Source organism: Erithacus rubecula (genome assembly GCF_903797595.1).
Source record: "Erithacus rubecula genome assembly, chromosome: 14".
In the NCBI taxonomy this organism is placed as follows: Eukaryota; Metazoa; Chordata; class Aves; order Passeriformes; family Muscicapidae; genus Erithacus; species Erithacus rubecula.
In genome coordinates this window covers 6,254,096-6,280,344 of record NC_136666.1, presented here as the reverse complement: position 1 = coordinate 6,280,344, position 26,249 = coordinate 6,254,096, and the positions used below count along the sequence as shown (strand labels likewise).

General features: G+C 46.9%; 1 protein-coding gene and 2 long non-coding RNA genes across 18 annotated transcripts in view; 1 reads left to right on the top strand and 2 right to left on the bottom strand.

Moving 5' to 3' along the window:
- Positions 1–5,270, bottom strand: part of LOC306807858 — a 36,788-nt gene extending 31,518 nt beyond the window's left edge. For all 13 annotated transcript variants that reach the window (XR_013775830.1, XR_013775831.1, XR_013775832.1 and 10 more), the window contains exons 1-2: positions 2,952–5,270; positions 2,715–2,876 (exon numbers count right to left, since the gene is read on the bottom strand). This is a non-coding gene — a long non-coding RNA (uncharacterized lncRNA). The remainder of the gene's footprint in view (positions 1–2,714; positions 2,877–2,951) is intronic.
- On the top strand, positions 1,884–15,159 carry NR2F2 (nuclear receptor subfamily 2 group F member 2). 4 transcript variants are annotated; one of them, XM_079317833.1, is made up of 3 exons: positions 1,884–2,076; positions 9,815–10,342; positions 13,519–15,159. In XM_079317833.1, exons 1-3 carry the CDS (start codon positions 2,034–2,036, stop codon positions 13,791–13,793), a joined length of 846 nt encoding a protein of 281 aa, XP_079173959.1. In that variant the 5' UTR covers positions 1,884–2,033; the 3' UTR covers positions 13,794–15,159. The 4 variants fall into 4 exon arrangements, with proteins under 4 accessions (XP_079173959.1, XP_079173956.1, XP_079173958.1 ...); XM_079317830.1 differs by lacking the exon at positions 1,884–2,076 and adding an exon at positions 6,331–8,000 and having other exon boundaries at positions 9,794–10,342; XM_079317832.1 differs by lacking the exon at positions 1,884–2,076 and adding an exon at positions 6,339–7,008.
- A 3,479-nt stretch (positions 15,160–18,638) lies between these two features.
- Positions 18,639–25,307, bottom strand: LOC306808048. The gene is made up of 2 exons (XR_013775889.1): positions 25,194–25,307; positions 18,639–20,261 (listed from the first exon to the last, which is right to left on the bottom strand). It is a non-coding gene; the product is annotated as an uncharacterized lncRNA (long non-coding RNA).
- Between the last annotated feature and the right edge of the window lie 942 nt (positions 25,308–26,249).

Sequence of the window (26,249 nt, the reverse complement as noted above, 5' to 3'; positions counted from 1 at the left end):
AGGGGGCTCCCCCATTTAGGCTTTCCCCACCATGACCCGTTCAGCTTTACAAAATAAAGGAGCATTTGGAAAAATGAAGAAAGGACAAAAAGCTTGGATTTGTCTCCTGTGCTTTCTGCACACCTTCACGATCCTCCTCTGCAAGGGGGAATTTTGGAAGGGGGGGCGGGGGGTGCTCAAGCTGAGGAGGGGAGGGAGCCCACAGATGCAAGTACCCCTCTGGCAATAATAAAAATTCATTCAAGTGGGCTATGTCTCCATCTTCCATGTACTGATTAGACTTAACAAGAGTGGAAACTTGTGTAGACCATATTTATGGTATTAACAAGCAGTTAAAAGATTTATCCTTCTTCTGATCAATATTGTTCGTACCCGGTCCTTCCCCTCCACCCCCCGGGCCCTCCCCGAAGGCTGCAATGACAATCGCCTTCATACTTTTTCATCACCGATCGAGGTGGCAAAACCCTTTTGTAATTTTCATTAGCCCAGTAAACATGCAATTAACATGCAGCACTGTGGTTAACTTAATTCCTGTTTTAAGGCAAGGACAAGCAAGAAATGGAAGAGCGTTTGTTCCATTTGTCAAGTATGACACACTCCCTACCCTAACAGTTTCTTAAAATAAAAGCTCGGCTCCCCACCACCACGACCACCACCCCTCTTTCCAGAAACCCCCCACACTGATACACACACACACACAAAAAGGAGCAGGAATCCATTAGTTGGAGGGTATTCTCCTGCCAAAGGCGGTATAATGTATTCCAAATTTTCCCAAGCCCTCACTGTACCGGGGTCCCGTTCCCCCCACTCCCCCCCTCCCATCCCGGGGAAGGGGGCTGACTCGCTGATATTTCTCGTGGGTGAAAGATTCAGCCTTTTCCTAACCGTATTTTTTTTTAATAAAATAAAAACTAAACGTGCTTCCCATGACTAAAAGTTGCCATGTTTGTGAAGGGGGTGGGGAAAAATGTCTCCAAGGGTTTCAATTAGCAACAAATGATTATTGCAACGGATTTTTGGTAATGAAAAAATGTGGAGTACCTCTTTCGAGCTGGGATCTCAGGGGCAGTGAGAGAGAGAGAGAGGGGGAGAGGGAGAGAAGGAGAGAGAGAGAAAGAGATTGCTGATTAGCTCGGATTCTTTCCCAACTTGCTTTAGCGTGTGCTTGCGTTCCCTGCCGACCCTACACAGGACACTATATATTTTTTCCCCTTCGGTGCATGTGTTGATAGTCCAGCCTGTAGTTGTTTGCGGTTGGCTTTTTTTTCCCTTTTCGGTTTGTTTTTTTTTTTTTTTTTTTTTCCTGCCGGGGAGGGGGGAGGTGGGAAAGGGGGGGAGGGGGGGCTGAAATCCGTCGCATCCATCCTACCCCCACAGTCATTAACTTAGGAGATTTCCCTCTCTTATTTTTTTTTTTCTCCCCAGTTGGAAGGGTGGGTTGTGAATATTTTTCCCCCATTTTTCCCTTTTCTTTTTTTTTTTTTTTTTTTTTTTAAAGTCTCGCCTTTCCAGCTCCAAACAAGGTGTAGCGAGACGCTCTTCCTTCTAAGGAATGAAATGAGACAAGGATCACTCAAAGACATCTCCTACCTTGGGCTTGGGGATTTTTTCTTAAAGGCAAGGCGCACATTCCTAAGCAGCTGTGTACAAAGCCCCCCTGAAATCTTGTCTGTGTAAAGTTAGAGTGTGCTCAGGGTGTTTTTTTTTTTCCTCTCTCTCCCAAGGCTGATCGCTAATAATACATCGAAAGCACTTCCCTTTAGGTTGTGGGAAATCTATTCCCTTCACCTTGCTTCCTTTTTTTCCCCCCCCTGAAGGCTGTAACTTTACTTTTTTTTTTCTCTCTCTCTCTCTTTTTTTTTTTTTTTTTTTTTTTTTAAATCAGTTTGCACAATCGCTTAGATAAACACCAAGAAGGAGACTTCTCTTTAATTACCCAACGCACATCTTTCTGGGGGGCAAACAGCGGTCTGAATTTTTTTTTCATTTGTTTGTTTCACCTGCCAAACTAAAGGAGAGGTAGAAAAAGGAAGATGCAAGCGATTTGGGACCTTGAACAAGGCAAATATGGTTTTGGTATGTTTACTTATAGTTTTTTTTCTTCTTCTTTGACACTTTTTTCGGGCAATGTGTTGTGATTCTTGTGTTTCTCTTTTAAGGAAAACAAAAAATCCAAAAAAGCAAATGTTAGCTAACGTGCGTCTTAAACGATCGTTTCTAAGGTTACGTGGGTTGCTCTAAGGAGGGGAAGAGGGGAGGGGGGCAGACCCAAGTATGTGTAATTGCAGCACCATCAGTTAGCACGTCCTTTAGCTAAATAAAGCAAAGCAGCAAACAAACAAACAAGCGAACAAACCCAAGGAGCGGACCCGGCTCGCAGGTCCGAGGCAAAGCGCCTCCAAGCCATTTCCCCAGGAGCAGCGCCCGGGCGCTGCCGCCCCTGCCCGGCGCCGGGGCTGCTCGGGGGGCAGCGCGGACAGACCTGCTCCGGAGGGTGGGAGGGCAGCACGCCGCTCTTAACTTAAGTGATAGGTATTAAACTGCCCGGGATCGCGTCGCCGTGTGCAGCTGGCAGCGTTTATTTGGGGGGGAAGGAGGGAAAAAAAAAAAAAAAAAAGGTCGGTGGTGAAGGTAGAGCGCCGAGATCCCCTCTCCCCCTCCGGTCCCTTCCCTGGCTAAGCAAGTACAATGGAAAGAAGCTGGAATATACTCACCATCCGAAGGTGTGGTTGGCAGTTCGGCTGAGGCTTTAGGCATTTATTTATCCTTTCTTTTTTTTTTTTTTTTTTTTTTTTTAATATTATTGGAAAAGACGTAGATCTGACTTTAAGCTGCAGAAGTGTTTTGCTCTGACAACAGCAAGCGAGGCACGGATCCTCGTTAAAAAAAAAAAAATCACAAAACAGGATCTCCCCCCCCCCCCATCCCTTACCACTATCCCTTAAAAATACCTATTCGGCACAGCTCTCGCAGAAATCCTGATGCAGAAATCTTATAGTCCGGTCTAGAAGTGCTCAAGCCAATTAATTTTAAATCCTTAGGAATTAATCAGATTAAAATGTACAGAAGTTTCATTCTCGTATGCATACGTGAGCCAAAAGTCGTTTCCCTTTAAGAGATCCTTTTCTTTTAAAGTTGAATTTTAGGCAGATAAGAGACTTACACTAGGGGGCAGCCAGATACTGTACTTGCTCCAATCTTAAGCAATTTTTTTTCCTCTCTCACAGCATATGCTCTGATTTAGCACTGTAAATTTTTCAGAGGACCCAACTCTGACAGCCCCTGGTGATTTTCAAAGTACCACAAGCCAGTGGTTAAAAATTGCATTGACTTGGAAGTTCAGAGGCACACAATAGGAGCCACTTTCCCTATTCATGGAACTTCAGTGTGGTGGAAGAGAAAAACACACACATACTACATTGAGGGAGAAGAGGAATTCATTGAATTCTGTTAGACGTAACTGCTTTCCACTGAGTTCAGAGCGAAACTCGGTATTTGTTCGATGCTGTATTCATATTGCGATTTAATCTAGAAAGAATTAGAAGACTGTTAGGCAGCTTTCTGCCAGGAAAGCAGCTTCCCCCTCCTTCCTCTTCTCTTTTTGAAACCTAAAGATTTACACCGGCTCTATCCCCAACTCTATTTTAGCAAAATAAATCCTTCCACTCCCTCTCATTAAAATAAATTTACATCTGCAGTAAAATGGCAGGAGGGATGCGTTTGTTTATTTGGAAAACCAACACGGTCTCACTTTTAAACCAGAGCATTTCTATTGTCATTAGACTCGGAGAAGGACAGTGGAGAATCTCCCCCTTCCTTGTGAGGCGCTCAGGTTTCGAGGATTATTTAGCGAAATTAGCTGCAGTTCATTTTTACATTCATCTCTTCTGTCTCAACCCACTCGCAGGGGTGTTTTCAAATAAATAGCAAAGCATCTAATAGTGCTAATAGATAGTTATATCGCTGCATCCCTCGAAGAGCAAATAGTTAATCTGGGGCATTCTTCATTAATGCTTGAGCAATCAGCGTATACGGCGGCTTTTAAACGTGTATCAATGGTTTTTCATTTTTACGATCATACGTTCAAACTATTAATATTGTGCGTCCTGTTTAAACCGCTTTCTCTTCTTATTTCTGCGTTTGTTGGGACTGCGTTTATGTTTTTTCATATGGTGAATTAATCCTGTTTACTTTGTCAGATTCGAGACAGGAAAGGTTGGTGTTGGGTTGTGGTTTGGGTTTTGCCTTTTATTTTTTTTCCTCAGGAAATTCAACATCAGCAACAATCTGTGACTATTCTGTATTTTGAACCCCCACTTTCCCCTACCCTCCCCGAAAAGTGACCTCCTCAGCTCTGGGTTGTTTGGAAATCATAAGGCAGTTCCCCACATTTTAACCAGGAAAGGTTGCTTTCCCACTTTCTATCTTCCCAGTCCCTGCTGGTCACTGTTACGGGTAAAGGTTATTTTTTGCTCCGTGAGGATCAATGGGATCGCTGCAGCCTTGTCTTTGAAATTGAGTCGCAAAAACATCTTCGCCTGTGGGGTTTGAACACACCAGGTTTCCAGGCAGGACACTCTCAAGTCGAGGTGCTTTTTACAACTTTCCAATCATCTCCGCACCTGCGGCTTTAGCCACATGTATTCTTTCTGCGGCAGAAGTGTGTGGGCATGCGGCAACATGAAAAAGTGTGTGTGAGGAGGTGAGGGGCAATTACTGCCTGACAGACCTGTGCCCAGGTCTGTGTCCCCGCGGCCGTGCTTGGTCACCGGCTGGGATGTGAGCGCTCATAGTCGCGTGTGTTCGCAGAGGAGCAACGGTCCGGCCGGGCATTTATCTGTCTATGTTAACATGTTTTCTATTTTATCTCTCCGTCCCTTCGCTTGTTCGAGTATCTTTTGGCCATTTTCACCGGGAGACGGACTCGAGTCCCCGCTCCGCTGGCGGGTAGCTCCATTCAGCGGGAAATAAACACGGCCCCGCGTTTGGCTGTGTTACCTGCTCGCGGTACAGCACGGAGCTCGTGTTACAGTGTCGGGGTACGTGTGGTCATGAAACTCCCGAGCCCGCAAAACCCCGAAATAAAGTTAAAGGGGTTGAGCCGAGGCACGGCGCGGCGATGCCGTGCGAAAGGCAGGGCTGTCACGCTCTGCGGAGCGGCGTGCCGGGCTTCGCTGCTGTCTGGAGCGGAGCCGCGGTGCCGTCGCGCCGGGGCGAGCGGGAACGAGGAGCGCTCGGGCGGAGCGGCGGAGCCCCCGCGCCGCGCCGGGGCCGGGCTGGGCTCCCGGAGCGCCGGGCGCGGGCACGCTCAGCTCGGCGCAGCCTGGCCGGGCGCGGCTCGGCTCGGCTCGGCTCGGGCGGGCGGCGGGACACGGGGCGAGCGCAGGTGCCCGGAGCGGGGCCGGGGAGCTCCGCCGTGAGACCCTCGGAGGGCCCTGCGCTTCCCCGACCGCTTTCGGGGGAACGCGCGGCCGCCCCTTCCCCGCGGCGGCAGCGGCAGCGCCGGGGCTCGGCTTTACTTTATTCCACGGAGTTTCGCCTCGGTTCAGCGCCTGCCTTCCGCTTCGCACCCGCCGCCCCCTCCGACCCCCGGGGCCGTGCCCCGGAGGGCCGCCCCAGGTGAGGCGGCGGCGGCGGCGCTGCCGCGCTCCGCACGCCGGGCTCGCCCTAACCCCTGGCCCCGGCGGGCGGAGGGCGCGGGGCGGCGGGCGCGGGGCGGCGGGCGGCGCTGGGACCGCGCGGGCGGCGGCGGCCGCCATGGCGGGCAGCGCAAGGGCGGCGCGGGCCAATGAGGGCCGGGGGGCGGGGCGCGCGCTCCTGGCCACTCAGGCGCCGGCCCGGTTGCCTTATAAGGCGCGCGGTCGCCATGGCGACGCGCGCTGAGTTGCAGCAGCCGTGTCAAAGTTCACTCTCCCGCCAGCGGGGCGAGCGGCCGGCGGGGAGCGCGCTCGCCGCTCCTCGGCCCACACGCCGCCCGCACCGCCCGCCCGCCCCGCCCCGCGCCGCCCCTCCCCGCCGCCGCGAGGGGAGGGGAGCGGGGGGAGCCCCTGCTTCTTTTTATTTTGGGGCGGGGGGGTGGGGGGGAAGCGCTGGCGCGCTCTCCCCGTGGTGATTTTTTTCCCCTCCTCCCTCCCTCCCCGGCTGAGGAGCGATGCTGCGCGCTGGGTTATGATCCTTCCCTCTCTCTCTCTCTTTCTCCCTCCTCCTCCTCCTCCTCCTCCTCCTCCTCCTCCTCCTCCTCTCCTCCTCCTCCTCCTCCTCCTCCTCCTCCCGCTCCCCTCTTTTATCATCCTGGCTGGCTGGGCGCTGCTGCGCTGGCGAGTTGACTCCTTCCCTCCCCCCCGCCCCGCGGCCCCCCTCCCCCTGCCCGCGCCGTGAGCACCGGCGGCGCGGAGGCGAGAGCCCACTTGCGAGGCGGCAGAAGCAGCATAAGGCAGCGCGGCGGCGGCGGCAGCGGCGGCGGGAGCGGCGGCGGCGGGAGCGGCGGCAGCAGCACCCGAGCGGCGGCGGGAGCGGGAGCGGCGGCGGGGACGCGGCGCGGCGGGAGCGGCGAACCGGCGGAACGGGGCAGAGCGGAGCAGAGCGGCGGCGCCGGAGAGGAGGAGGAACAAATAAACAATCATAATAATAATTCATAATAATCGTAATCCGTAACGATAATAAGAATTTTTTTATAAAACAAAAAAAAAAAAAAAAAAAAAAAAAAGAGCGAGAGAGAGAGGAGGAGAAAAAAAAAAAGCCAACAGCCCCCCCACACCCCCGAGCCCAAAAGAGGGAGCGAGAGAGAGCAAGAGCGCAGCGGCCGGGCGGAGCGGCGGAGAGGAAGAATTAAAGCGAGCGAAGGAGGGAGGAGAGACAGAGCAGAGAGAGAGGAGGAAAGAGGAGGAGGAGGAAAAAAAAAGCCCACAAAAACAAAGCGATCGCAGTTGATGTTGCTGCTGCAAGCTGGACTTCCAAAAACTACGGCGAGACCGACCGCTCTCCGCGCCGAGAAGAGTCTCCTCCGCTGTGCGTGTTTTTTTCCGCTGTGTGTGTAATCTTTAACCTTTTATTCATTCTTATTTTGATGGCTTTCCTGAATGGCTGACTGCGAGCTTCCCTGGACCTGGCCCCCAGACACCCGCCTCTCCTCCTTCAACTACTCTGCTGCAGATCAGCTCTAAGAGAGAGAGAGGGAGATCTTTGAAGAGATTTTTTTTTTTTTTTCTCCTCTCTCTCTCTCTCTCTCTCCCCCTCTCTCCCCCACCCCCACCACCCCTTTACTTTGCTCTCCTGGAGCCCAGACAATCGACTCGCACCTCGCCCCCCCGCACACACACCTCCATCGCCCCGTGCTTCTGCACCTTCGCCGGTACCGGGAGATCCCCCCCACCCCGACCCTCCTGAAAAAAAAAAAAAAAAAAAAAAAAAAAAAAAAAGGCAAAACAACAAAAGAGAGAGAGGGAAAAAGAGAGAGAGAGAGGGGAGGACAAAAATAAAAAGACTGCTGCAAAGCTGATCTGAAAAGCAAAGCAAACAAACTTTGAAAATAAAGGGGGAACAGGAAGTTTGGCAACGGTGTCCAATAGATATGGCAATGGTAGTCGGTGCGTGGCGAGACCCCCAGGACGATGTGCCCGGAGCTCAGGGAACGCAGCCTTCGCAAGCCCCGCCGGTGCAGGGACCCCCGGCCGGGGCCCCGCACACCCCACAGACCCCGGGGCCCGGGGGCCCTCCCAGTACGCCAGCCCAGACCAACCCGCCGAGCCAGCAGAACCAAGGAGACAAGCAGCAGCAGCAGCAGCACATTGAATGTGTGGTTTGTGGGGACAAGTCTAGTGGCAAACATTATGGCCAGTTTACCTGCGAGGGTTGCAAGAGTTTCTTCAAGCGGAGTGTAAGGAGGAATCTCAGCTACACTTGTCGTGCCAACAGGAACTGTCCCATTGACCAGCACCACCGCAATCAGTGTCAGTACTGCCGCCTCAAAAAATGCCTCAAAGTTGGCATGAGACGGGAAGGTATTGGGATTTCATTTGTTTTGCAATTTTTTTTTCACTCGCTGCGTTTTGGGGTTTGTTTGGTTTTCCTTTTTTTATTATTTTTAAATAATATATATAATTACTCTTAGCATTTTTAACCTTCCTCTCCAAACCCCAAACCCAACCAGAACCTTTCCTTCCCCCCACCCACCCCCCTCGAATAAACCAGCCAGAAACTTTCTCGTAATGAAAGAAAGCGGTGTTGGGAAGGGTGGGCAGGGAGGCAGGGGCTCTCGCATGCTTTCTCCTGCACTCGTAATTGATTTGTGTTTGTTTTGATTTTACTGATGGAGGTTTATTGAAAGTGGATTTTTAGTTTCACGCTGCTTAGGAGCGAGATGATGATTCTGACGTGTGGTTACTTTTCCTTCGTGTTTCCTCCTGCATGCTCAGCCTTAGCCCCTGTCCCCCGAGCAGCCCTGTGTGTGTGTGTCTGTGCGTGTGTGTACACACACACACGGAGCCTCCCGAGATGCACACACACACATGCACGCATATATATATATGTGTGTATATATATAACCTCCAGCACCCTGCCTTAGACTGCAATTTTACACAGGCGGTTCAAATTACTATTACAATGGGACTCACCCTACCGAGGCTCTACAGCACTCCACTGTGGATTCCCAGCCGGATTTTTCCTTCTTTAAAAATATATGTACACACACACACATGTCCACGAGTGTGTGTGTATATACACACTGCCGTGTGGCTGCCTTTTCTGGGTGTTATTACCTCACTTTTCTCTTCTTCCTCTTATTTTCTTGTTCCTCCGGGAGAGGCAGGAGGGGGTAGAAGGGATGGGGTGGGGGGTGTAAAGAGCAGTCCAGAAGTAAGTGTGGGGTGCTCGGATCTCTGCAAGTGCAGTCTTTGTGATATAAAATTAGACGGGAAATGTGAGCCTGCAGTTTTCCAGTGCGTGCTCTGTGTCTGGACGCTGCTATGTAGGTTAAGGGTGAGGGGGCTTGGGACTCGCCGGGCTCCTCTCTTTGTGTTTCTGCAAGAGTAACTAACCTTGGAATACAGGCGATAACAAATATAAATCAAGCACATTTTTAGGCGTTCTCCCTTCTTGTCGTCTCGCTGCCTCTGAGCCCTTTTTCTCTCTCCTTTTTCTCTCGCTGTCACCGTGTAAATTTATTAACAAAATGAAAGGCCCACTTTCCATGGGCAGCGGGGGAAGGTGCCTTTGGATAATGCCCTCAGCCTCACCAGGGGACCTGCCGGGGATGTTGTGGGGTGATTTTGCCTCCTTTGGTATTTTTTACGAGAGGGGGTGATATATAATACCAGCAGCAACAATGTATTCAGTGGGCGAGAAACGCGTGTGGGACCAGAGCCGGGGATTTCGAACTGAAGTGTTTCTTCCTTCTCCCCTCCTCCCTCCCCATCCCGCTCCCCCAGCCTCAGATCAATGAGCTGTTTTAGGTGTAATGGAGAAAATACACAAAGACATATCCTGCATCTCTTGAAGGAGGGGGTGGCGGTGGAGGGGAGGGGGGGTAAGTGTACTGTGGTGTGTTTTGGGAAGTGAGGAGCCGGGCTCCCGCAGCAGCCCTGGCCGAGCCTGCAGCGTCCCTCAGCTTTTATTGTTGCTTTGACTTGACCCGAGAACTGCGGAGCCTTAGAGCGGGGCTGGGGCCGAACTCTGGCTGGGAAAATGCATGTTTGCCCCGAAGCCGGCCGGGTCCGGGGTCACACAGGCACGCACAAGCACACAAAGCAGGCTGTATTTGAACCGATGGTCGCAATTCAGATATTAATAGCTGTAGTTTCTTCTTTATTTACTGCAGCGGTCCAGAGGGGCAGAATGCCACCCACACAGCCAACTCATGGTCAGTTCGCCTTGACAAATGGGGACCCTCTCAACTGCCATTCCTACCTATCCGGATATATCTCCCTTCTTCTGAGAGCAGAGCCCTACCCCACCTCCCGCTTTGGCAGTCAGTGCATGCAACCCAACAACATCATGGGCATCGAGAACATTTGTGAACTGGCAGCTAGGATGCTCTTCAGCGCGGTGGAGTGGGCCAGGAATATCCCCTTCTTCCCAGACCTCCAGATCACAGACCAGGTGGCCCTCCTGAGGCTGACCTGGAGCGAGTTATTTGTCCTCAACGCTGCCCAGTGCTCCATGCCCCTCCACGTAGCTCCGCTCCTGGCAGCTGCTGGCCTGCACGCTTCGCCAATGTCTGCTGACCGAGTGGTCGCCTTTATGGACCACATACGAATCTTCCAAGAGCAAGTAGAAAAACTGAAAGCATTGCATGTCGACTCTGCAGAATATAGCTGTTTAAAGGCCATAGTCCTCTTCACCTCAGGTAGGCGGCATTTCTTTGCTCCTTTTTTTTTTTTTTTTTTTTCTCCTTCCCCGGGCCCCCCTTGAGAACTGTTTGCTCTTGCAAAGTGTTATTGCCTGCACCCCATCCCCGCTCCCTGCCCCCCGAGAACCAGCGCGGTCTCTTTTCCTTTTAGGAAGCGGTGCCCTGTGCTCTCCCCTTCAGGGCCTCGGATCCGAGCATCCCATCTTCCAGGGAGAGCAAATCAGAAAAAAAAAAAAAAAATAATAAAATACACGCACACACTATTTTATTTTAAAGGGGGGAAAAAAAACCAAAACAGCCAAAATACACCCCAACCCTAGCAGAATAATGCTGGGGAATGGGAAAGAAGGGGCCCGGGAAGAGGCACCCATTCGCCACGAGAGACTGCGCTCTTCCCATTGAAAATAATATTTTACTTAACAGTATAGCTCTGGGTTGTTGCATTTAATGACACGCATCCGAACAGCAGCAAAATCTGTTTGATGTTGTTAAATACAAGTCGTCCTATCAGTGAAATCACTTTAAAAAGAGGATCATTTTATGGGCAGCCAGGAAGGGAAAAAAGCCCTGCAGGATTAAGAATTGAATTAAAAAAAAAAAAAAAAAAAGTTAAATGCACAAATCTGAGTTTAAAATATGTTCCCTGCCATCCCATAAAATAAAATAAATCAACTTTGCAAAGAGCTGTCTCTGATTTAAACAGAATGTGGCAGTGAGCAGTTCTGTGTCATTTAAGCTAAGGGGAAAAGTTTGCATTTGTACCCAGCAGGAACTGCATAGTCCAAAGCGAGTAGCGGGTGCGAAAAGATCATTACCATAAGTAGACAGGGATAGTATCGAAAAGTAAGAGGAGGCTGAAGCTGCCGCTCCGCAGTGTAATTCCGGGGTGGCACAACCATGACTCTCCCGAGGAAAAGACCTCGAGGTGTTTCTTAGATAATCAAAGAGGGGGGGAGGGGGGGGGGAAATATGTGTCAACTTTTGCTGCCTAGAAATAGTGCATGAGTTATAAAGCAATAATTGAGTGCGTTGTGAAATCTAATTAGCTTGCACTAGAGTTTAACCTGGGTGAGTAATAATCCTGATATTAACTCTGGAGGCTAAATTTTTTTTTTTTTTTCTTCTGAGGGGAAAAAAAATCTGCTCGCTAATTTGTGCAATACGTTATCTCAGATCACTAACTTTGAGGCTGCACCAGCAACCCAGTGTGCTGGAGCCCTGGAAGTTTGGGGATTAAATTTAAAAATACATATATTTCGCCTGTAACTCATTTGGACGCTTGGGAAAGTGGCCACGCGATAAACATATGAATGGAAGCAGGACCTGCAAAATAATTACTCATCAGAGTTTTTTAAAGCCTGATATCAGGAAACAGGAAAAAAATGTAGTTTATGTGGGAAAAGAAGGGCTCACAATCCATTCCTTGTTGTGTTAAAGGGGGTCTGGGGAACGAAGTCATTTTCTGGACTTTGTCCAGGTTCTGGGTCGTGACCTAAACTTCCTTTTATATATTATTGCTTTACACATAAAAAACTTTTTTTTTTTTTTTTTCCCCTCCACCCCTCCCTCAAATTACTCGTGCTAAATCCTGAGGTGATCAATGAGCAGGGCACTTCTAGCCACAGGGAGACAGGGATCCCGAGTGGGAAGGGGTGTCCATGGGGTGCTTATTTTATTTTTCTATCGTTTTTCTAGGATGCATTTTCCTCTCCCTCGCTCAGCCGCTCAGCGAGGATCCCACACACGCTCCCATCCCTCCCCAGCCCCTGCCCAGCTCACACCCACACCAAGGAGTTTATTTCCAATCCTGCCTTTTCTCCCAAATCACTTTTTTTTTTTTTTTTTTTTTTTGAGCCTTCTGAGAAAACAATCGTCCGATCCTGTCGTAACTGTTTAATTTATGACTATTTTCAAAATGGGAGGCCTGGCGTGTAAATTGCCTCCCAACTAGATAAACGTTTCTTGTTATCTGATTCTAGGGAAGACAGCCACATGCAAAAAAATACAGGGTGATGCTTGCAGCTTCTGCAGCACCCCAATAACCCTTCCTGATGTAAAGCAGACACACATAGATGCATATAATGTTTGCTGCAGCCTCTTTTAAGAGGGAGGGGGGAAAAATCTGGGTTCTAATGACTCGCAGAATATGCATGTGTTAGCCCTGTGCCTAGGAAAGCCACAGGGAGGTCAGGTCACAACCTGTGCTCTTTCAGCACAGACGTCTCTGATTTAAAGGGAACTTATTGTATTTTAGCGTATCAGGAAAAAAAAAAAAAAAAAAAAAAAAAAAAAAAAAAGAGAAAAAATGTCCAGACCCTATCAGGGAGTTTTCTTCTTGTAAGGGCCTTTAGGTTTAAAAAGAAGAAGAAGAGGAAAAAAAAAAAGAGGGGGGAGTGGAGGGGGGGGAAGAAAGAAAGAGAAAAGAAAAGAGGGGGGAAAAGAAACAGCTCAAATGAACAGAGAGATCACAGTTTGCATGGCTGCCTCTGAATAGGCTAAACTGACAAGATCAGTTTTAAAGGGCCACTTAAATCAGTTTCAAAGACTGAAGAAAAACGCGTTGTCTTCTTTGGGGGAGAATCTGTTGCTGGATCCGGGGCGCCATTATCTTTGGCTGGGCCAGTTTTTTATTATTATTATTATGATTTCTATCACTATGAGTAGTATTCCTTCTCATTGCAGGGTTAGGCTCTCCCCAATTATTTTCCAAGGAGGGGGGGTGTGGAGAAATAGTGGCTCCCTTTCCCCGCTTTTGACTCAAGCCTTCCCTGCCCCCCTGGCCTTTCCCCCAAAAAATACAGATATATGAAATTAGGCTTGGCCAGCAGCTCCTTGCCAACCCCTCAGGTCTGTCGTGCCATTAGAAATCTCGACTCTGGGAGCTGTGCTCAATCCTAAAGGAGACCCTCTAGAAGAGAGAGAAATACAAACACACACACACATGCACAGAGAGATTGTCCCTTTTGGTAAAACCCACTTAAACTCTGGGGGGCGAGGTGATGGCGCACGATCGACTCTTAAACCCAACCATTAAAAAAAAAAAAAATTAAAATTAAAAATTTTTAAAAAACACAAACCACCAAAAATTTTTTTTAATATTATTTATCTTTTTTTTTTTTTTTTTTTTTTTTTTTTTTTTTTTTTTTTTTTTTTTTTAATACACTTTCTTCTAGATGCCTGTGGTCTCTCTGATGTAGCCCATGTTGAAAGTTTACAGGAGAAGTCACAGTGTGCTTTGGAAGAGTATGTTAGGAGCCAGTATCCCAACCAGCCAACACGATTCGGGAAGCTATTACTACGTCTCCCCTCCCTTCGCACTGTCTCCTCTTCTGTCATAGAGCAATTGTTTTTCGTCCGTTTGGTAGGTAAAACCCCCATAGAAACCCTAATCAGGGATATGTTACTGTCTGGCAGCAGTTTTAACTGGCCTTACATGTCCATTCAATAAAACATTCGAGAGAGAGAGAGAGAGGAAAAAAAAAATGACAAAAATTAAAAAAAAAAAAAAATTCGAAATTGTGAAGGGAGATGAGAGTGAAAGGAAAGCAAATGACATTTGGGTTCTGGTTATTTCTTAAATTTCCTTCTGCTAAGAAAGGATGTAAAAGGATGTTACAAGTTTGCTAAGAGAAGACAGGAAAAAAATAATGGACTGTGAATTAAAAAAGAGACTGTCAAATGAACTTTTACAGAATGCATTAAAAACTCCCGTGTCGTTCAGAAAAAAAAACTTGCTACTTATAATTTTTTTTTGTAAAAAATTAAAAAGAGGGAAAGAAAAAAAGAAAGAAGAAGAAAAGAAACGATGGTGGGCTTTTTCTTTTTTTCTTTTTTCTTCTTTTTTTTTCTTTTTTTTTGGGGTAAACTTTTTAAAAAATCTCGCTTAAAGTGCATTTAAAGGAAATTTGGAGTAAATTAGCAGAACGGAAGAAAGTAAGTCTTTTTTTTCCAAATTATTAATTGTCCTATGTGTCTATGTACCTATAGCTGTTCTTTTTTGTATTTTTCTGGTTTCAAACCAGTTTATTCTGTGGTTCTATAATAATTTTTGATATAACCTTGGCTTCTTTAAAAAAAAAATAAACTGTGTATCCTTAAAATATATGTTCTGAAAGAATTAAAACTGAGTCCACGAAAGTATCATAGGAAGAAAGGAAAAGAGAAAAAAAAAAAAAAAACCCTCAACAACACAATGATGGAAGCGCACTTAAGGTGGTGACCCAAAATCTAGCTTGAAGCTGAGAGAGCTATAATTATATAGACCCGAATGAACCACACGTGTCATATAACTCCCCCCAAATCTAGGTTTTTTGATATTTCGGACAGAAAATGAACTGTGGGGATTTATTATAGGTAGAAGGATTTTGTGTCCAAGACACACTGCGGTTTTGATTTAAAAAAAAAAAACAAAAAACAAAAAAACAAACAAGCAAACAAGCAAAGTGAACTTTTGTAATTTGAATTGGGTTCCACATAGTTCATCATGAATTGTTATTAAACTCCTCTATCTGTTTGTATATTTGCAAGCCCTTTGTATTATAATAATTGTTGATATTTTCCCTTTTTAAAAAATACCATTGAAATCAGCATGACAAAATAACACTGTTGGCACTTATAGATAACGTGATTGATTCAGTATCTTAGAGTTTACAGTTTTGTGTTTAAAAAACTGAAGGTTTTTTTTTTTTTAAGTGCAACATTTCTGTATACTGTAAAAGTTATAATAACTGAACTGTTTGGTCGAGTCTTTGTGTGTTATATTCCAAGGAAAATTGAAAGTATTCAGAAATTAAAATATTATTTGATATCTGAAACTTGTTTGGCTGTCATAAATGTCTTTCAGAAACCACATTACTTCTCTATAGTTTGCAGTCATTTAAGTCCATAGGCGATTGATTTGTTTACTTGTCACAGTAAGTTTGTAGCAGATGTATTGTAGTGTATTTACCTGTTTAATTCCGGGATGGGGGTGGAGGACTTAAGTTCGTGGTTTATCTCTGGTTTTAGGAAGTACTATGCTGAAATGGTAAACCATCAACCCCCACTCATCTAATCCTCCTGTTAATTAAAAATGGATTTTCTGGGAAAAAAAAAAAAAAAAAAAAAGGCCCTTATTTTTGTCACACTTAAGTGCCTGCGTAGGAAAGGTATTGTTGTGAAAAAGTATTAGAAATCTGGAGATCAGTATCTATTTTATGATCAGAATGGGGCGAAAAATCTTTTGTAAATGTCTGACATACGCGCACAAGATCATTCAAGCAAGGTAATAGCAGTATTGTAAATATAGGTCAGTTGTTTGCAATGAGTTTTCTTTAAGTATGTGTGATTTTTTATAATACTCCGTAGTTGCCATCTATCGTTGTCATTGAGAGGTCTTCAAATGGAGTGGCTTTAGCTTCTAGCACTGAGGAGTCGGTTTTTAATGTATATATACTCTCAAGTGGATTTTTTTTTTTTTTTTTTTTTTTTTCCCTTAGACTGTGAAAGCATGACCACAGGTCATCTCTCTCTTTTACATATGGGCTATATGTCTGTGTGTATGCTGGCACACAGACACGCGTGGGCGTCCCTGGCTGTCCCCCGTGGAGGCACAGGGCCCTCTCCTGCAGCCCTGGCACGGGCACAGCTCCCACCGGGACTGGGACCTGCCTGGGCGGGTGGCACAGCGCCGGACGCACCGCTGGGGAACGCAGTGCTATCCCGAGCAGGCAAAAAAAACCCACTAAATAACCCGACCCAAACATGAAGGAAGGCAAGATGATGTGGTTTTTGCAAGGGGTTGATATTTTATTTCGTGTGTGTGAGTGTCATTATTTTTTTTTTTTCTTTTCTTTCTCTCTCCCCCCGCCCGCCCTCCCCTTGGTCTATAGCAGATGCTTTGTATGTGAAAGCTTGCAATTTTGTTCCTGTCTGAGGCTTCCCCCTCTCCCTTTTTACCACACGTAACTACACCATGTTGTGGTTTCACAAAAAGAGAGAGAGGGAGGGAGAGAGATCATTCTGTAAAGTCGATTAAACCCTGATCTTTAGTGTGTTCCAGTTAGACACATCTGTACTGGGGGCTGAGGGGCGTATGACTGTGAATTTGAGCAGAGTTTTACATCTGAATCATGGCTCCTTTTCTATAAATATATAAATATATATAAATATATAAATATACTATTATTGCAGGGGAATTGCTGACCTCTAGATTTAGCTTTTTCTATTGCAAGTGCTATCCATGTGAGTGTGTGTGTGTGAAGTTTTTATGCTTACTAAGAACACAGGATCTTGACTTGTTTGTTTTGTGTTAGTTTATTGTAAACAACCATTTGTTGTAAATTGTTATTGGCATTAAATTATAATTTATGATTTTCAAATCCAAAACATTCTCTGCTTTTTATGTTTTAAAGCCTGTAAGCTATCTCTGTATTTATAAGTTTCTTGCAGCGAGCTTTGGTTCACAGAGAATAATAGTAAACAGAAAATGCACCAGGGTTAAATAAAAACACACACACACGCACGCACGCACACACACACAAGCCCCGTGTATATATGTTTGGAATGCTCAGAGGAGGATTTGTTTAGGGACTTCAGTTAGTTTTAAGTTTATAGCATTTAAAGAAAGTTTTTCTTTTCATGCTGAGTTAGAACAAAAGATCTATCCAAAGATTGAATTGGACAAAAGAGGAGGGTTGGGATCGAGAAGCTTGTTCTATGTTGAATTGAGGAGATCCTTTTTTTTTTTTTTTTTTTTTTTAAGAAAAGGGGGGAAAAAAAAAAGCTGTTAAACATGGCGACTCTTTCCCTCTAAGTGTCTAATTTTTTTTTTTTTCCTTGCGATTCCCCCTTGCCAACCCTTCCTTTTATTATATTTTCTGCTTTAATCCGATCTTAGCTCGCTCTATTCCTTCCCCCCCTCCCATCCCTGCCACCGGGACTGGCGGGGAAAGACCCAAGGGCGACCCGGAACGACAGCGAGAGCTGCGGAGCCGCCCGCGGTGCAACCCTCAGCTCGGGAAAGGTCTTCTTCACCCCCCCTTCCCCTTCCTCCTCCTCCTCCTGCGCTCCGCTCTCCCCTCCCCGCTCGGCTCTCCCAAACCTCCCCCGGCCCCGCCGGGGGGCGGCGGCCCCGCGGGGCGCGGAGGGGGCGCGGGCGGAGGCGGCTCCCCAAGTTCAGACAAAAGCGGGGGCTGGGGCCGGAGGAGGCGCCGGGCGGGCGGTGCCAGCCCCTGGTGTGAGCGAGCGAGCGTGTGTGTGAATGAGCGTGTGCAAGTGTGTGCAGCCGCGCGTGTGTCCGTGCGCGCCCGTCCCTCCGCGCCCGCGGAGCCGCGCGCGGGGCTCTGCCCGGGGCCGCGCCGGGCCGCTGGCAGGCTTTTCGGAGGTTGTTTTTTTTTTTTTTTTTGGAGGTTTTTGGAGGTTTGGAGGTTCGGCTGAGCAGCGGCGGGGATGGAGGTGGGGGGGGTGCGCAGAGCGCTGCGCGGGCGCGGGCGAGACGCGTGGGAAAGTGCGCGGAGCCAACATGGCGGCCCCGCGGCCGGAGCTCGCCCCGCGCAGCCGGGGGCGCCCCGCGGGCCCGTCCGCGCCCGCGCAGCGCCCGGGCCGAGCCCGCATCCCATCCGCATGTCAATGACCTGTGGCAGCATCTCCCCCCTGCGAGCGCGGCGCGGTGCGGCGGGGTCACACCGACCCCGGCTGGGATAGCGGGGTGCGCGCCCGCGGGGAGCGCGGCATCCCCGGGACCGGCCGGACAAGGGATGGGGGCATGCAGACCAAAAAAAAAAAAAAAAATTAAGAATAAGAAAAGGGGGAGGAAAAAAAAGAGGCATAGCGAGAAAAAGGCAAGGATGTTTCGAGGCGCTCGGTAACCGCCGCTGATAACGAGCGGGATGTGGGAATGGATATGGTTTTTATTTTTATTTCTTTCTTTCTCTTTTTTTTTTTTTTTTTTTTTTTTTTTTATTAAAACTTTAGTGGGTCCTGGGGATCGCGCTCGCTTCGCTTTGCTTTGTAGAATGGAAAGAGATACACGGAGAAATGCAGGCCTTGTCAGGATTTATTGAAGTTGGGTTTAAAAAACGTGCTTCAGATGATTTTTCCCATTTTCTCAGATTTCAAAGGCTCCCCGCAGTGCGGCTGCCTAATTAATGGTGAAATTCAACTAAATCTAATTATGCAGTAATTTTAAAGCAGTTAGTCCTGGGCGCTGCTTTGTAATAGGAACCCAGTTTTTAAAGTTTGCTTAATGTGTTGGTTTAGGGAGCTGGGGAGGAGAAGGGTGTAAGGGACAGAGCTGTGGGGTTGGTTTTTTCCCTTTCCCCCTTCTTCCCTTTTCCCCCCCACCCCCCTTTTGTAAAGCAAAGAAATGCAAAATATAAACCCAAAACAGCCAGCGAAAGGCAAGGAGAGAGAGGCTGTGTTATCCCCTCGTATGTGATACGGGTATTGAGTGAGAAGCACCAGCGAAAGTGTAAATAACACAGTACTTAATAGGGACCATAAAGGTATTCCTGGCCTGTGGATTTCCAAGTGCCGAGCTGTTTTAGAGAGGATCTTGAATCCTGCGGTAATAAAGGGGCAACGGAGACACACAGCGTCTCTTCTTGGGAAATAGAAACCAGATTTCTGCTATTGAACATCTATTGTCATTAAGAGGAGAGGCTTGTGCTCGCGAAGTTATAAATCTTATCACCCTTTTGATAACACAGTTGTAATCAGTTAGCATCGCATTCAAACCCAATTGTAAAACTGCCTAATTTAATATGTCATACATGTCATTAAAACTTTATTTTTCCCACTTCTCTTTTTTCCCCCCCCCCTCTCTCTACCCATCCCCCCCCAAGTAAAATGTCAACAGATCTGGCTGGTAACGTGCAGCAGGGAGAGCCCGAGGTGGCTGCGCTGCTCCGGGGGCGAGCCCGGTGTTATGATGAAGAGGGTTTGCTTTCTTCCCATATAGGTAATCGGAAGCGTTTCTATCATATTAGAAGTATAGGGGGAAAAAAAATAATAATAAAAATAGAGCGGGGTGGGAGGCAAGGGAGAGAGGAAAATGAAATCCTTCTCCTTCCTTCAGAATTGCCATCGCTCAATGAAGTTCTTTGAAAGAAACTTGTCTTATGATTAGCTAAGCAAACACATCTGCTTTCCTAGTTTGGGCTTAGCTAATTATCAAAACAAAGGGGCCGTTTCTTCTTCTACCTTGCTGGAAAGAAGATGTTATTTCAGGAGTCCTGTCCCTCCTCCCCCCCCCTCATCCACACACACACGCAGCCCCCGTCCCAGCCCTTCCCTGCGAAGCACCACGCTCCTTTTATTGGGATTACCGATGGGGAAATGAGTTTGCGCACTCCTCTTCCTAATGTTAAGCTTTATCATTACCTTCCTTGGAACAATATTTTTCCAACCAAATGTCCCTGCGGCAGGGCGGAGGGTGGAGGTGGGAAGGGGAAGGGAGGAGGGGGAAGGTGGTTTTGAATTGCGGACCAACTTCGCAGCTATTTGAATCAAGGCTGCACTCGGTTGATTTTAGTTGACAGAGCGTGTGTTGAAGCTGAACTCTATAATTTGCACTTCTGTTCTTTTATTAGACTTGGACAACGAACTAATGAGCTTTCCCCCACCACTGTGTCACTTGTATTTATTTTCTTTCGGAAACTTTTAGATAGAAGGAGTGCTCTCGCAAAAGGGCAGAGGTGGAGGGAAGGTTTCGCGTGGTGGCTATTTATTTATTTATTTTCCTGGAGGTGCAGGGATCAACTCTGTGCTTGTGCGGATGTGTCTGTGTGTGTGTGTGTGTCCCTGTCCCCGGTGAAAGGCGACCCACGGGGTGTTAGAGGAGGAGAAGCTCCGAGCTACATGTGTTATCCGGGCGATGCCGCCCTTAGAGTGACTCGGGTGGTGGGAAGGTAACGCGGAGGCGATCCTTGCAAGACGCCTGGAAAAAAAAAACAAATATATGGATGTGTGTATAAATCATTAGTCCTGAGGCAGAGGCTCCGCGGTGCGGGCGCGCTGTGGAGCGGAGGGCAGTGAGCGGCGTGAACCCGAATTTGATCAGATCTCTGCAGGAGCGGGTTAACTTCATAAAAGCGAGGGGTGGCTTTAAATATGTACCTGAGAGACGATGGAAGGAAGGGGCTTGGAAAAAAAAAAAAACCAGCAAGGTTTAAAATACACCTATATATTTTAAAAAGGGAAAAAAAGCCAGAGGAAGGGTTTCCGCACACACAAAAATGAGGGTGAAATGTTTGTCACTACATGACCACCAACGCATGAAGCCGTATCCATCGCTCGGAGCCTGTTCCATCCGTGCGAGTCGTGAGATATTTTGAATTTTGATTCCAGCGTGTTTTCTTTGAACTGGGCCTTTCGGTTTATTAAGGCAGGAAGAGGAACTCAGCAATCCTCTTTGAAACACGCTTGGTTTAACTATTTTACACAAGTTTGCCCAGGTCCCTGGAGATTCTCCAGTTGAAGAAGATTGAAATTAGAGTTAAAAGCTGGCGGGGGGGAGGTGTGGGGGGTGTAAGAGGGGTAAGGGGGTGGAGGGCGAGTGTGGAAGAGGGTGATGAATCTATTGTAAATGCTCTCCTGTATTCTTGTGTGTTGGGGAATGGAACAGAAATCTGCGTCGCCTTGTTTGATCCATACGCGCTCATCTGCGTGTCCGAGTGCATGGCTCATACTCTATATGGAGACATGCACACACATCTATAGGCCACGATTAATATTCCCAGAAATGCAGGCGAAAAAAGCTGGTATTTAGCGGCCATACGGAGAGGCGCACGCTGCCTGGTTCCCAGCAGCTTCACTCCCAAACTTTGCCTTTTCTTTTGTTTTCTTTTCTTTATTCTTTTTCCCCCCTCCTTCTTGTAAATTGCTGTTAACGTGTGTCTTTATGTTCTGTCTATAACTAGGATGTAATCAGGCGCCCCATGTCTCTCTCTGAAAGCATTTAATAAATGTCTATTAAAGCGCTACAAATGTAAGATAAATTTAGTGGCGCTGCTGTCTCCCTGTATCCAAACGGTAATGATGGATTTATCAACAGGGATTCGCCTTCAGCGCGGTGAGAGAGATTTACTCAACAAATAAGTCGGAAAAGCACCCACCCAAATACAATCATTTATACAGAAACTGATTTCTTTACAGCACCACAGATTCGAAGGAACATACAGCTTATTGCCTTTTTTCCCCTTCGCTTTTTCTTTTTTTTTTTTTTTTTCCCCTTTTTTTCACCCGTCCTCCTTTTTTCCCCCTCCTTTTTAACATAATCAGTGGAGCTGGGAGAGTGTGTCTGTCTCTGTTTTGGGAGTGTTTGCTTGCTTATTGCTGGTGGAAGCTCCCAGACTCGATCAAACCCGGATCAATGCTTAATTTCTCGGCATCACCCTCTCTCTTCTCCTCCCTATTTTCACGTATTCTTTTCCCTTTAGCCCCAAAATATCGACGATACGTGTATTCGGTATCAAAACCCGTCGAGTTTCGAAGTGCAAGATGAATAATAAAAGAGGGGGAAATTGTCCCTGAATTATCTGCGTGTCGCTTCATAAATGCTTGCGAGCGGCTCTCAGGAGCCACACCACCTCGCAGAGAGATGCTGCCTACCTCTGCTGAAATTTCCCTCTCCTCTTTCTTAGCCTTTGCTTTGAACCCTACCCCACAGCCTGCACGCGAATAAAAGGAATGAACTCAGAAAGAGGCACCATTCATTGTTGGATTCAAGCACTGTAAAAAAAAAAAAAAAAAAAAAAAAATTACTGAAATGCAGCCATATAGCGCCTTTAAGATTATTTCCCTTTCCTAGAAAGTAGCTCCTAACCTCAGATTTCTGCCCCCTCCCCCTTCTTCCCTGGTTTTATCCCCCCCCGCCCCCCTCCCCCCCACCCTTGACCACATCTTTCTCCGATTCGCCTTGGAGAAAAAAAATTGCATGTGCTGATGTGATGGAGCCCTTTAAACAACGGGCATGTGAGAGCTGTATTCACTCTGAAACATTACCCCTATTTTCTGAATTTCCTTCCTTTCAAATAGCTGCTAGTATCTTACTATCCTGGATCCCTGATTTAAACATCCTCAGTTCTAGGAGCCTGTTAGATACATCTACATTTTAATTTAATTTAATTTCGGTATTGTACTTAAAGCAACAATAAATAAATCCGAGAACTTGTGTTTTGCTTTGCAGAGAGTTTTTTATTCTTCTCCAGAAATTTCATTGAGATGTCTCTGTACTTTGTTTGTCAGTTATCTTTGTTCCTTTTAAATAAAGGGCTTTTAAATGGACTTATTGCTCCCAGCGTGGGTTCTTCTCTCTAAATGTTAGAAAATTGTGCCATCTACCCGCTATTCTAAGTACTGTCACACTCGGAGACCTCCAAGGACCTTCCAGCCCCAACTTCAATACAACTGTGTCAAAGGGTGCCTAGTAGCGAGAGGAGAAAGGTTTGCGTGGATTTTACAGATTTCCAGCCTGAATCGCTCTCTGAAGCGCCAAAATGATCTGCAAAGATGCAGTTGGCTTCCTTTGATGGCTGGCGCTCCGGCCCCAGCTCCAACCCAAGCCTTTGCAGGAACTAATGAAGCCTCCCTGCCTTTAGCTACATGGCACTTTCTCTCCAGTGCATAGTTTTCCTGCTAATTTTAGACACGAAAAGTGTGGGTGTGCAGGAAAAGGGGGGAGGGGGGAGTCAGTCTTCTGTCGTAATTTTTTTTTTTTTAAGAGAAATAGTCAGATATTTATAGCCATGGCCTCTAATGCTGAAAATATAGTGTTGTTAATTGAAAAAAAAAAGTTCGCTCGCTGGGGTTGGTTCTGGCTGATTAGCTGAGGATGCTGCTGGCTGTGTTTCCAAGGGCGGGATGAGCAAAACAGAAATGTATATAAACTTTACAGGCCTTTTTATCTCCACCCCAATACTTTGCACAGTAACCCAGTTCTACCTCATTAGCCCAACTGGAACATTAGTGCTCAGGTTTAAAATTAGATATCAAAATCTTTCTTGCTCGTGAGTAAGTAGAAATAGTTGGGAAGGTGCCTTAATTTTTTTTTCTCTTTTCCACTAAAACTTAAAATCAGAAGTGCCTTCTGAATCAGTTAAAATGGATTATAAATTTTCAGGTTTCTGTAATAATGTAGTTACATGTCTTCGAAATTATTTTTGCATCTCTTAGGAGTATCAGGAGAGAACTGAGGGTGTCGGACGAGTATTTATGTGTGGGGAAAAAACAGTGATACGCTTTATGACTTTTATGACTTGTTCCACACTGTTCGAGAAATGGAGTTTCAAGCAATGTACAATTAAAACTATATTGCTCTTTGGACAAATTCCAAGTAACTTCAGAATCAATTAGTTTAGATCCTTCAATACTTGTTGCTAATACGTATATATATAAAAATATATATATATGATGTCAAAGAGCAAGGCAAACTTGCCAAGGACGGCTCTGCTCCAGATGTAATTTTTAAGTCCCTGTTATATAGACTGGAGAAGCTGCACAGAATCGCTTCTCCGATTTCTCATTTTTCATTTATTCCTGTCAGAATATCCAGGCATTACAGAATCATTTTTCTCTCCCTTTTTTCCGCCCCCCCCCCCCCCCCCCGCCCCCCCCCCCCCCCCCCCGCCCCAATCCCCTCTTTCGTGCCCTTTCGAGCTTTCCGGGCAGTTCCGCGATTTGGGGTTTTTTGTTTGTTTGTTTGTTTTTCCGTTTGATACTTCCCAGTGTGTTTTTAACCATTCCCGTGATTATTTCTATTTGTCAGGTACTAGGGTTAAAACTTTATCCTTCGCTACCCACAAACTACCGCCCCGCAGGCGAAGCCCCATTCAGCCACTCTTAATTCCCAGGTTTAAAGATAATCCTAATTTTGAAAGCGGCTTCACCAGCCGCTCTCTTCCCTTGATCACAAACTGTTTAGTCATCTTAAGTGCGATTTTCCATCCTTCTCCAATTATTTTTTTCCCCTTGCCCCAGAGCCTTTTCCAGACCACATTTCTGGTGGCTGAGGCTGGCGGTGGGAGCGGGGCTCTGGCGTTGGGGCCGCAGCTGCTGGGGCTCAGCTCCGGGCACCCCAAATCATCCCAATGCCTTCCGTTTCTTCCTCGGAGATCATTGTCCCTCCCTATTTTTTGCAACATTTATTTTTCTGGACAAGAAAGTCGTCCCCCGCTGCAGATGTAATGGATTCCACTCGCAGGTTTTCCTTCCTGCAGAATCTAATCTCAGCCAACAAGTTTCTGCCTTAACTCCTGCATCGTTATTAGTGAACGACCGCTGGAAATTAACTGTACAAGTGACCTCAAATTTCATCTTCTCGACAGACAGTTTCATTTAGCCTTAAAAAGAAGCTAAAAAAATTTAAGCGCACTAGAGTAGTAACAATGAAAATAATAATAATAATAAACAACTCTGACGGAGGAATATGCAAAATATCTTGAGGATAAAGACTTAAATTAGACATTTGACATCCAAACTAGTTTTTGCATTGACACTGCAAGAGGCTCAAGGGAGGAGTGAGAGGAAGGGCTGCCGTCAAGCAAAGTTTGCTGGACTTTATTCAGATAAAACTCGATCTTTCTCTCCCTGGAGCCAATGGCGAGCTTGTACAATAGGAGGCAGGTCAGAGCACATCACACTGCCCATATTGTCTTCTGAAACATGGGAAGAACCCTGCCACCTTCCTCAGCTGCCTTTAAAAAAAATATTTTTATTATGTTCTATGCCTGATAGACATCCCCTCCCCGGTCGTGTTTTGTATTTCCTAGTCCCTTTATAGGAGGATGATTCATTTTGCGCTGTCACTATTTTCAATTTTGTGGGTTTACTGATGTCTTACTAAAAAAAAAAAGAACTACACTTTTGCTACCCCAAAGGTCTCATTAGCCTCCGCTGGCTGCTTTTTAGACAGCAGCTCAGTCTCTCTCCTCCAGCTGAATTTGTCCAACCCCTTCATCTTCTCATGTTTTATTTCGAGGTCTCACTGAAAATAAAAACCAACCAAAACATTAAATCCCCAAAAGGTCAGCCTGTCCCCGCTGTAATGTCCCCGCAAGCCTCCCGCAGCCCCGGGGTTGGTCCGTGCTCCCGCTCCGGTGCCGTTCCGGGGATGTGGCAGCCCCGGGGCTCCGGGCGGGTCGGGCTGCGGGGTCCGGGGCTCCGCAGCCTCCCCCGGGACAGCCCCGGCCGCAGCCCCAGCACCTTCCGCTCTCCGTCTCCTCGCTCGCTCTGGCGAGACCGTAATGTTGTTGATATTACTAATACCATCATTATTATTATTATTATTATCATCATTATTATTATTACTACTGATACTCAAATGTGTGCCTGTTTGTCCCCGCCACCGGCGTGTTTCAGAGCGATTATCTCATATCTTTCCTTCAGCAGTAAGCTATCCTTCAGCCCCGGGTCAGGCATTGATCTCTCTGCAATGTAACAAACGGCCGGGTTAATTTTCCCTCATTACCATTTCCATAGCCCAGGCTGCACACACAGGACGGAGCCCTCCAGCCCGCAGCCGCTGTGTGCGGCTCAGGGCGCGCTCACGGACACACACCCGGACAGACGGACACGGGGACATGTGTCGTGACAGCACCCCAAACCTCCCAGCACCCCCGGCAGCGTGGGGCGCGCTCGCTGCCTCTCCTGTCACCTTGCATGACCCCCCCTCTTTGTACGGATTTGGGGGGTTTTTTTTGGGTTCTATTATTTTTTTTAAATGTTGTTCTGCTCGTTATAAATTAGAAGGATTTTTTTTTTTTTTTTTTGCTCACCCCGTTTACTTCTTAATCTTTTTTTTTTTTTTTTTTTTTTTTTTTTTTTTTTTTTTTTTTTTCATCGAGTCTTTTCATTCACTGGTTGCAAAAGAAAAGGGGGTTGGTCAACACCAAAATGGCAAAGTTCAGCTTGGAGAAAAAAAAAAAAA